Here is an 11,020-nt window from a genome sequence, read left to right as displayed (position 1 = left end):
AACAAAATAAACACGATACATATAACAATATGATAATCTCCAACTACACTATACTAAGCCGACGATAAAGATTTTCTACACAAAAATGACATTTTCAAACACACTGACAAATTAGTAAAACCCCAATGCTACTTAACAGTTAACCCATATTATTAGAATTTATTAAAATAATAGTAATTTATAGCACAAACATATATTTATCATTTTCGAACCCATTAACATAGTAGTAAAATTTCAATTCTCACTCTTAAAGTGCTACTTTGAAAAACAATGTTGTATCAAATTCAACACGTTTTATCATCATTCAGAATGGCATGTGCAGTGAGTACTTAGCATACAGCACAGCCACACACTTTTTTTCTGCCTTACCCATTATCACCCATTGCATCAACTAAATATCATACTGCAAGCTAATAATAATAGCCTCCAATTACTAAGTTTAATTATTATAATCATATTACAAAAAATCTCAACTAAATATCATACTACAAACTTATGTTTCAAAAATCTTTACTTTTTCCATCTCCATTAATAACTAAATGGAGACCTCTTCAGTTTTCACAACTCCATTAGTCTTCCCATATTCAAGATCAACGTGTTTACATAACCGAATTTGTCCACCACCATTTTCGCTTCTCATCAGATCCCCGCCACAACTGATCACCTCTAATCGTTACGCTAAGCCTTTATTTACGCAACTCACAAAACCCATTAGGCCCATTTTAGTATCGTCGTCAAATGATGACAATTTGATAACAGAACCGCCTAAATTTGAACCACAAGGTGCAAAGATTGTACCTTTAGTACTCTCACTTGCAGTTGGATTAATTTTACGATTTGTTATTGAGAAACCAGATGGTATAACTGATCAAGCATGGCAGCTTCTATCTATCTTTGTGTCCACTATCGCGGGCCTTGTTTTATCTCCATTGCCCGTTGGTGCGTGGGCTTTTCTTGGTCTCACAACAACAATATTAACTAAAACGCTAACTTTTTCAGAAGCGTTTAGTGCGTTTACTAATGAAGTTATTTGGTTGATTGTGATTTCTTTCTTTTTCGCTCGTGGGTTTGTTAAGACTGGGTTAGGTGATAGAATTGCAACGTATTTTGTGAAATGGTTAGGGAAGAGTACATTGGGGTTGTCTTATGGGTTGACTTTGAGTGAGACTTTGATTGCTCCTGCAATGCCTAGTACGACTGCAAGGGCCGGTGGTGTTTTCTTGCCGATTATTAAGTCGTTGTCTCTTTCGGCTGGTAGTAAGCCAAATGACCCGTCTTCTAAAAAGCTCGGGTCTTATCTTATTCAGTCGCAGTTTCAGGTACTAAAATCTTCAAGTACTAAAATCTTGATTACAAGTGTTATTAAGTCGCATATACAATACAAGTATCCATTTTGATTCCAACCCATTTTGACCCCTATCCCGCATATACAATACAAGTGACCATTTTGATTCCAACCCATTTTGACCTGTGACCCGCATGAACAATACAAGTGACCATTTTGATTCAAACCCACTATGTATCTTACATTGTTGTTTATGATTGATGACAGTGTACTGGTAATTCTAGTGCTCTTTTTCTGACTGCTGCAGCTCAAAATCTATTATGTTTACAATTAGCAGAAGAACTGGGCGTTGGCGTTGCAGACCCATGGGTCGAATGGTTCACAGCAGCAAGTTTGCCTGCTCTTGTTTCTCTATTAGCCACTCCATATATCATTTACAAAATATACCCTCCTGAAATTAAAGATACGCCTGATGCTCCTTCCTTGGCTGTAAAGAAACTTGAACTTATGGGTCCAGTCAAAAATAACGAGTGGGTCATGATTGGCACCATGTTTCTTGCCGTCTCTCTATGGGTATTTGGGTATGCAACATTTCTCGATTCATACTTTTTAGCCTCTGCATACACTCATATTGTCTTTTTACACCATATTATTAAATGAACAATATGTTGCTTCTTTTTGTACTCAGAGATGGTATCGGGATATCGAGTGTTCTTACCGCAATGATCGCGTTATCGGTACTTTTATTATTAGGAGTGCTCGAATGGGAAGACTGTTTGAAAGAGGTATCAGCATGGGACACTTTGGCTTGGTTTGCGGTACTAGTGGGCATGGCTAGCCAATTGACTAACCTTGGGATCGTTACTTGGATGTCAAGTTACGTTGCACTTTTTCTGAAATCTTTATCTTTAAGCTGGCCTGCTGCGTTTGGTATTCTTCAGGCAGCTTACTTCATAATCCACTACATGTTTGCAAGTCAAACGGGTCACGTTGGAGCCCTATATCCTGCTTTTCTTGCTATGCACCTGGCAGCCGGGGTGCCTGGTGTGTTGGCAGCCCTTGCTTTAGCTTATAATACAAACTTGTTTGGTGCTTTAACACATTATGGTAGCGGCCAAGCAGCAGTTTACTTTGGAGGTGCGTTTCTATTATCTGGTGGCAATATGGGCCCGTACGGTGGGTTGGGTAACCGGTCTTGAATCAAAGTGGATAACTTTCAGTATGGGTCAACCACTTTTATGCAGTTTTTTTTTATTATTATTATTATAGTTAAATACTGTATGTGTTAATTTTACACATTGAGAGATTTTGACAAGTTTGACTGCTTTCTTTTCAAGCTTATGTTGTTGATTTTACCCATTTGATGTGTTAGAAGTAACCATAACCTGAATCTACCCAATCATATGTAAATGTATCAAAAATGCTGCTACAAAGTAAGACTGATATGGTTTATTTCTTTTGTCTGTAGCTGGTTACGTAGACCTCCCGGATATCTTCAGGATCGGGTTTGCTATGGCCTGTGTGAATGCAGTGATTTGGGCAATCGTTGGTAGTCTTTGGTGGAAGTACTTGGGTCTCTTTTGACACTCTAATTACATGTATATATATATATATATATATATATATATATATATATACTGAATAATATTTGGGGATCTAACTGTATTCTTGACTGAATAATTAATACTGTATATATTTGAATACTTTGCTAATTGAAAAGCAACATGTTATATGAGTCACAAATAGCATCCATAAAGTTAATGATATTAGTACCTTCTCTTTATAAAAAATTGATAACATACAGAAACAACTCATAAAACAGAGTTGATCCCACGTACTATCTCATCAAGAAAGAAAACTGAACATATATAACCAGATAAATTAGTGGCATTACAATATAAATGTTAAAAATAAAACCTGGAACCATAATTAATGAAACGTCATAATTCATACACCTGCAAACGATGCAATGAATTGAAACCTAGGAGGACGGTAGCAACGGAATGGTTTGGAATACGGGAGCTTATGTAGAGTATTTGACATGGTTTTATATTGCATAATTGTTCCATCTAAATCAATAACCATGAATGAATCCTCTTCTCTTTCGCCTAAAACAATGCACCAAACATCAATTGAAACCAACTTATGAGGGTACACCCAAAATTTAGGAAACGATCTCTTCGCTTCATCAAGATGAACAATGTACTTGATCGACCATTCACAATGCCCAATACTCATCTCGTATACGTTCAACTGTTTTAGCTCTCCACGATCAAGACTAAAATGAGGACACACACAAACAGTAAGTAAACAACCACGAGACTCGAACAACTTGTGATTACAACCGTTCTCCCCGGGTGCTTGTACACTTGTGATAGCTAAATCCTCCAAACATAACTTGTTATGATTCGAACCTTCAACCCAATGTATAGCATTACTCCAATATATTCCATGCTCTAAAAATTTTAAACATGATAATTTGGACCAATATCTATCACCACAATCACTCCAAATTCCTGTTTCCGAAGAGTAAGTATAAATTCGAATATTATTAAGAACATGATTATAATCTCTAGGTCTAGCATACACCAATTTGTAATGAGGTGATTTAGTAGGATCATAAGCCATTCTCATAATACCATTATGAATGGGACATGGTGGAATCCTTTTAAACAGACTAGTGGTTGGATTGTACACGTAATAGTGATGAAACCCTAGACACAAAAGTAACCCATGGCAGGACTGTAGAATTATAACTCCGAAGCGGTGATTATAGCTGGAAATTAATTTAAATGGATATCTACTGATCTGATCTACTCTGTTATCTAAAGGCACAAAATCATAAGCAAAGAATGCTCCAGGGTTTTGAATATATAGACCAGAAACAGGTTCGGATTTAGGAATAATTTGGCATAGTAGAGTGATGAAATGAGGGTTTGTGATAATAGATAACCAGCGTTTGGATACGGATTTGAATAGGACAAGTGAGATAACTGGTAAACGGAGCAAGATTTCGATTAAAAGGTCGTCGTTGGATTCGACCGCATGCATGGATGAAGGGATGACTTTGTTTCTGCCGCTTTTGATAACTGCAGGATGTGAAGATGAACAACATCCGGCAAAGGATTTTAGAAAACGGCGTGTCTTTCTAAGCCCGGGAATGAAACACGATCGGACAATATGCATGATCTACGGTATCGTAATAGTACGTGTAAAACGCTATGCTTTATGTAAATCAAAACCCTAGCTAGCTACCGAAATAACATCTAGTCTCTAGTTTATTTATATACAAGAACAAGAACGAGTCCAAGTCTGATATATATTATCATCTATCTATCTATCTATCTAAAGAAGCATTCAAAATGAGAATGTTTTAAATTTTAATTTTTGTGATAATATAGATAGACTAGCATTTAGGGATAATTAGGTACTTCCTTTGAACATGCGCATGAATTTATTTCAGTTAGTTGGAGTAATAACTAAACATTCTTTCACGGTTAATTACATTCAAATCCAAAACTACCTCTCCTTAATAAGTGGCTTTGAAACTGTATGCAATATTTGGATACGAAGGATGAAGACCATATATAATCAGATCATTGATATTATAGTTTAGTATCTATATATTATCTATATCTATATATAATATATATATAATATAAATATAATTTTTATGTATGTTATATAGTATAGATTAATAAATTAATAATTAATTAATATTAAAAAAAGTATAGATTAATAATTACAGTAATATGTATAATTTTAAATTAATTATACATAAAGAGATAAAGAAACCAAATTTATCATCACTTTTTTAATACATGAGTAAAGATTGATAAACATATTTTGTGCTCTAACACATTATAGTAGCGGGCAAGCGGCATTTTACTTTGGAGGTGCGTTTTTTATATCTAGTAGCAAAATGGGCGGGTATGGTGGCTTGGGTAACGGTCTTAAATCAAAGTGGATAACTTTCAGTATGGGTAAGATGTCTTTTGAATTAAAATTATTTCGGAGTCTGCATGTGTTAAAATTACACCTTGGGTGATTTCAACCTGTTTGACTGCTTTCTTTTCAAGCTTATTTTGTTGATTTTACCCATTTGGTGCGTAGTAAATTTATCAAAAATGCTGCCTCCGATTAAGACTGATATGGTTTATTTCTTTTGTCTGTAGCTGGTTACGTAGACCTCCTGGATATCTTCAGGATCGGGTTCGCTATGGCCTGTATGAATGCAGTGATTTGGGCAGTTGTTGGTAGTTTCTGGTGGAAGTACTTGGGTCTATATTGACACTCAAATTACATGTAAATAGATATAGATATATTTCCTTTGTATATACAGCCCTTATTTTACTACTGATTTTCTTTTGTACAAAAGTTGGGATCTTTCGATAGAAATCATTTAAATGTATTTATAGTCTGACTTGGGATTTAACTGTATGTATTCTTGACTGTATAATATATTGAATCCTTTGCTAATTGAAAAGCAACATTTTATTATATGAGTCACAGGGAAAATATTACAGAATGCACACGAACTTCGTTAACAGTAGTCCTATAAAATTCACTGAACGAGCTCTATACAAATTAGATCTAAAACATTCTTAAGTGATGACAAAACTTATGCTTGTTCAAACTAAATGTCGTTGTACAAGTATTTATGCATCTAATACTCGTAGAAAGAATTTTATAAAAAATATTCTGATACAGAAATCAAGTAATTACTAATAGTGGTACATTATTCCTTGTTATAATCCTGGCTGCTACCATCCCAGCAGCTAAAGCAGCTCCAAATAACGCATGCAATCGAACACAGAAATATTTTGCCATAAATATCTTCATTTTATCCTAAAAAGGAAACAAAATAATAAAAACTCATTTACCCTGTTATGTGTCACAATACTTCACAATTTTGTGAATTCGAGACTGACCTGGTGGTTATCCGCAATAAAGGTAACCACAAGCTTGCCCATGGGTAGCGTAAGCGCACACAGAAACTAAACCACAAGATTCAGGTTACTTTTCTTATACGAAAAGTTACATTTGCATGGGAAAAAGATTTAAAATTTAAAAATCTTACGATGGAAGTGATTGGAAGGACTCTACAAATGCCGAAAAGAAACAGAAGTGAATATAAGGAAATCACTGCCAGTTTCACCATATATGAACCAGTTTCTGTGCCGATCCTTACCTATAGATGAACCGACACGTTTTAGTCACGTGGGAGTATCAGAATATGGGTTTGAATTACCACATGACGAAGTGTGAACTATTGTGGGTTGAAAGACTACTTACCAAAGGAGAGAACTTTCCTACCGCTTTATCGCCTGTAATCTGAGTTTGCAATTCAAGAGAACTTAAAAAAGTCAGAAAGATAGCAAAAACAATACAAAAAAAGAGGAAGCAAAATGGGCAGGATGGTACAGATTGGGTCGAGCTGGGTTCGCCCAGAGCATTCTTTATCCAATATTTCCAATTGTATTTTTTTATTATAAATATATGTAGTTTGTCATATATACAAAAATAATATAACTTCAACAATAATAATCTTTCGCGAATAAAATGATTAGGGGGCTTTATGCGTCACAAAATACCCTCTGGGAGATTTTCGACCAGTTTAACATGTTATCCTTTTACTTTTTTAATAATAATACTAATAATTTTCCAAATCAGCTATTCATAAGTATAACGATACCTGGTGAAAGTGACTACAAAAAAGAATAAGAGATGTTGTAATGCCAACTAGTACTGAAGCTGATAGTATTGTAGCAGTTATCGGTACCGTCTCCATTCTTGTGCTACTACATTGTAACAGGTAAAAGGCCGTGGTTGCAAACGGACCGAACGCTGCAAAGCACAACGGTTCACCCAGACCCCGGTAACTCAACCGGAAAGGTGGACACTATAACGGGTTAGTTGTACTGTACAAATCCAGAATGCAGAGCGGAAAATTTATTTTTTGTGTAGAAGATTGTTACCTGATATATGTAACCACAAGTGACTGCAGAAGCCAATAGCAAAATTGACCTCACATTTCCAGCCTCCATGGCTGCCCAAATAAGCCCCATTGACCCGAACCCAAGCAATAGCAATGCAACCATAAGGGTCCCTGTGCAGCTGCATACGCATGATAAATATACATATTGTAGGTGATTATATGTATATTACAACTTCAGATGAATAAATAATCATTTTTACATAACATATACAAAAGGATAGGTTGTAATCTACCTGCCGATCATGTTAACGACGGATTCTTTCTTGTTAATATCTGCTCCTGTATCAAAATCATAAACGGAGCAAGATTTCGATTAAAAGGTCGTCGTTGGATTCGACCGCATGCATGGATGAAGGGACGACTTTGTTTCTGCCGCTTTTGATAACTGCAGGATGTGAAGATGAACAACATCCGGCAAAGGATTTTAGAAAACGGCGTGTCTTTCTAAGCCCGGGAATGAAACACGATCGGACAATATGCATGATCTACGGTATCGTAATAGTACGTGTAAAACGCTATGCTTTACGTAAATCAAAACCCTAGCTAGCTACCGCGATAACATCTAGTCTCTAGTTTATTTATATACAAGAACAAGAACGAGTCCAAGTCTGATATATATTATCATCTATCTATCTAAAGAAGCATTCAAAATGAGAATGTTTTAAATTTTAATTTTTGTGATAATATAGATAGACTAGCATTTAGGGATAATTAGGTACTTCCTTTGAACATGCGCATGAATTTATTTCAGTTAGTTGGAGTAATAACTAAACATTCTTTCACGGTTAATTACATTCAAATCCAAAACTACCTCTCCTTAATAAGTGGCTTTGAAACTGTATGCAATATTTGGGTACGAAGGATGAAGACAATATAATCTGATCATTGATATTATAGTTTAGTATCTATATATTATCTATATATAATATATATATATATATATATATATATATATATATATATATATATATATATATATATATATATATATATATATATATATATATATATATATATATAAAATATAATATAAATATAATTTTTATGTATGTTATATATAGTATAGATTAATAAATTAATAATTAATTAATATTAAAAAAAAGTATAGATTAATAATTACAGTAATATGTATAATTTTAATTTAATTATACATAAAGAGATAAAGAAACCAAATTTATCATCACTTTTTTAATACATGAGTAAAGATTGATAAACATATTTTGTGCTCTAACACATTATAGTACCGGGCAAGCGGCATTTTACTTTGGAGGTGCGTTTTTTATTATCTAGTAGCAAAATGGGCGGGTATGGTGGCTTGGGTAACGGTCTTAAATCAAAGTGGATAACTTTCAGTATGGGTAAGATGTCTTTTGAATTAAAATTATTTCGGAGTCTGCGTGTGTTAAAATTACACCTTGGGTGATTTCAACCTGTTTGACTGCTTTCTTTTCAAGCTTATTTTGTTGATTTTACCCATTTGGTGCGTAGTAAATTTATTAAAAATGCTGCCTCCGATTAAGACTGATATGGTTTATTTCTTTTGTCTGTAGCTGGTTACGTAGACCTCCTGGATATCTTCAGGATCGGGTTCGCTATGGCCTGTATGAATGCAGTGATTTGGGCAGTTGTTGGTAGTTTCTGGTGGAAGTACCTGGGTCTATATTGACACTCAAATTACATGTAGATAGATATAGATATATTTCTTTTGTATATACAGCCCTTTTTTTACTACTGATTTTCTTTTGTACAAAAGTTGGGATCTTTCGATGGAAATCATTTAACTGTATTTATAGTCTGACTTGGGATTCAACTGTATGTATTCTTGACTGTATAATATATTGAATCCTTTGCTAATTGAAAAGCAACATTTTATTATTTGAGTCACACGGAAAATATTACAGAATGCACACGAACTTCGTTAACAGTAGTCCTATAAAATTCACTGAACGAGCTCTATACAAATTAGATCTAAAACATTCTTAAGTGATGACAAAACTTATGCTTGTTCAAACTAAATGTCGTTGTACAAGTACTTATGCATCTAATACTCGTAGAAAGAATTTTATAAAAAATATTCTGATACAGAAATCAAGTAATTACTAATAGTGGTACATTATTCCTTGTTATAATCCTGGCTGCTACCATCCCAGCAGCTAAAGCAGCTCCAAATAACGCATGCAATCGAACACAGAAATATTTTGCCATAAATATCTTCATTTTATCCTAAAAAAGAAACAAAATAATAAAAACTCATTTACCCTGTTATGTGTCACACAATACTTCACAATTTTGTGAATTCGAGACTGACCTGGTGGTTATCCGCAACAAAGGTAACCACAAGCTTGCCCATGGGTAGCGTAAGCGCACACAGAAACTAAACCACAAGATTCAGGTCACTTTTCTTATACGAAAAGTTACATTTGCATGGGAAAAAGATTTAAAATTTAAAAATCTTACGATGGAAGTGATTGGAAGGACTCTACAAATGCCGAAAAGAAACAGAAGTGAATATAAGGAAATCACTGCCAGTTTCACCATATATGAACCAGTTTCTGTGCCGATCCTTACCTATAGATGAACCGACACGTTTTAGTCACGTGGGAGTATCAGAATATGGGTTTGAATTACCACATGACGAAGTGTGAACTATTGTGGGTTGAAAGACTACTTACCAAAGGAGAGAACTTTCCTACCGCTTTATCGCCTGTAATCTGAGTTTGCAATTCAAGAGAACTTAAAAAAGTCAGAAAGATAGCAAAAACAATACAAAAAAAGAGGAAGCAAAATGGGCAGGATGGTACAGATTGGGTCGAGCTGGGTTCGCCCAGAGCATTCTTTATCCAATATTTCCAATTGTATTTTTTTATTATAAATATATGTAGTTTGTCATATATACAAAAATAATATAACTTCAACAATAATAATCTTTCGCGAATAAAATGATTAGGGGGCTTTATGCGTCACAAAATACCCTCTGGGAGATTTTCGACCAGTTTAACATGTTATCCTTTTACTTTTTTAATAATAATACTAATAATTTTCCAAATCAGCTATTCATAAGTATAACGATACCTGGTGAAAGTGACTACAAAAAAGAATAAGAGATGTTGTAATGCCAACTAGTACTGAAGCTGATAGTATTGTAGCAGTTATCGGTACCGTCTCCATTCTTGTGCTACTACATTGTAACAGGTAAAAGGCCGTGGTTGCAAACGGACCGAACGCTGCAAAGCACAACGGTTCACCCAGACCCCGGTAACTCAACCGGAAAGGTGGACACTATAACGGGTTAGTTGTACTGTACAAATCCAGAATGCAGAGCGGAAAATTTATTTTTTGTGTAGAAGATTGTTACCTGATATATGTAACCACAAGTGACTGCAGAAGCCAATAGCAAAATTGACCTCACATTTCCAGCCTCCATGGCTGCCCAAATAAGCCCCATTGACCCGAACCCAAGCAATAGCAATGCAACCATAAGGGTCCCTGTGCAGCTGCATACGCATGATAAATATACATATTGTAGGTGATTATATGTATATTACAACTTCAGATGAATAAATAATCATTTTTACATAACATATACAAAAGGATAGGTTGTAATCTACCTGCCGATCATGTTAACGACGGATTCTTTCTTGTTAATATCTGCTCCTGTATCAAAATCATAAACATCGTTGCTGCCCAGATTACACACCACATGGAGAGTCTTTCTATAAAAAAAAATTTTGAAATAT

The 11,020-nt window shown here is 34.7% G+C and overlaps 4 protein-coding genes across 5 annotated transcripts in view; 1 reads left to right on the top strand and 3 right to left on the bottom strand.

The window, feature by feature from the left end:
* The first annotated feature begins 423 nt into the window (after window positions 1–423).
* Window positions 424–2,899, top strand: LOC139845273 (dicarboxylate transporter 2.1, chloroplastic-like). Of its 2 annotated transcripts, none has more exons than XM_071835529.1 (4): window positions 424–1,319; window positions 1,553–1,866; window positions 1,974–2,422; window positions 2,754–2,899. In XM_071835529.1, exons 1-4 carry the CDS (start codon window positions 540–542, stop codon window positions 2,867–2,869), a joined length of 1,659 nt encoding a protein of 552 aa, XP_071691630.1. In that variant the 5' UTR covers window positions 424–539; the 3' UTR covers window positions 2,870–2,899. The 2 variants fall into 2 exon arrangements, with proteins under 2 accessions (XP_071691630.1, XP_071691631.1); XM_071835530.1 differs by having other exon boundaries at window positions 1,974–2,504; window positions 2,754–2,882.
* Window positions 2,900–3,096: 197 nt separating this feature from the next.
* On the bottom strand, window positions 3,097–3,913 carry LOC139842717 (F-box protein At5g07610-like). The gene is made up of 2 exons (XM_071832829.1): window positions 3,241–3,913; window positions 3,097–3,143 (listed from the first exon to the last, which is right to left on the bottom strand). The coding sequence occupies exons 1-2, from the start codon at window positions 3,911–3,913 to the stop codon at window positions 3,097–3,099; spliced, it is 720 nt and encodes a 239-aa protein (XP_071688930.1).
* Window positions 3,914–5,800: 1,887 nt separating this feature from the next.
* Window positions 5,801–7,575, bottom strand: LOC139845272 (2-carboxy-1,4-naphthoquinone phytyltransferase, chloroplastic-like). The gene is made up of 7 exons (XM_071835528.1): window positions 7,517–7,575; window positions 7,264–7,402; window positions 6,981–7,187; window positions 6,581–6,619; window positions 6,366–6,476; window positions 6,217–6,282; window positions 5,801–6,133 (listed from the first exon to the last, which is right to left on the bottom strand). Exons 1-7 carry the CDS (start codon window positions 7,525–7,527, stop codon window positions 5,999–6,001), a joined length of 708 nt encoding a protein of 235 aa, XP_071691629.1. The 5' UTR covers window positions 7,528–7,575; the 3' UTR covers window positions 5,801–5,998.
* A 1,594-nt stretch (window positions 7,576–9,169) lies between these two features.
* Window positions 9,170–11,020, bottom strand: part of LOC139845271 (2-carboxy-1,4-naphthoquinone phytyltransferase, chloroplastic-like) — a gene marked incomplete at its 5' end in the record, with an annotated part of 186,443 nt that continues 184,592 nt past the window's right edge. Inside the window, 7 exons of the mRNA XM_071835527.1 lie at window positions 9,170–9,506; window positions 9,592–9,657; window positions 9,741–9,851; window positions 9,956–9,994; window positions 10,356–10,562; window positions 10,639–10,777; window positions 10,892–10,963. Coding sequence (XP_071691628.1) covers window positions 9,372–9,506; window positions 9,592–9,657; window positions 9,741–9,851; window positions 9,956–9,994; window positions 10,356–10,562; window positions 10,639–10,777; window positions 10,892–10,963 — 769 coding nt within the window. The remainder of the gene's footprint in view (window positions 9,507–9,591; window positions 9,658–9,740; window positions 9,852–9,955; window positions 9,995–10,355; window positions 10,563–10,638; window positions 10,778–10,891; window positions 10,964–11,020) is intronic.

The sequence above is a fragment of the Rutidosis leptorrhynchoides genome, chromosome 4 (genome assembly GCF_046630445.1).
Source record: "Rutidosis leptorrhynchoides isolate AG116_Rl617_1_P2 chromosome 4, CSIRO_AGI_Rlap_v1, whole genome shotgun sequence".
NCBI classification, from domain to species: Eukaryota; Viridiplantae; Streptophyta; class Magnoliopsida; order Asterales; family Asteraceae; genus Rutidosis; species Rutidosis leptorrhynchoides.
This window is presented reverse-complemented; position numbering and strand designations above follow the sequence as displayed.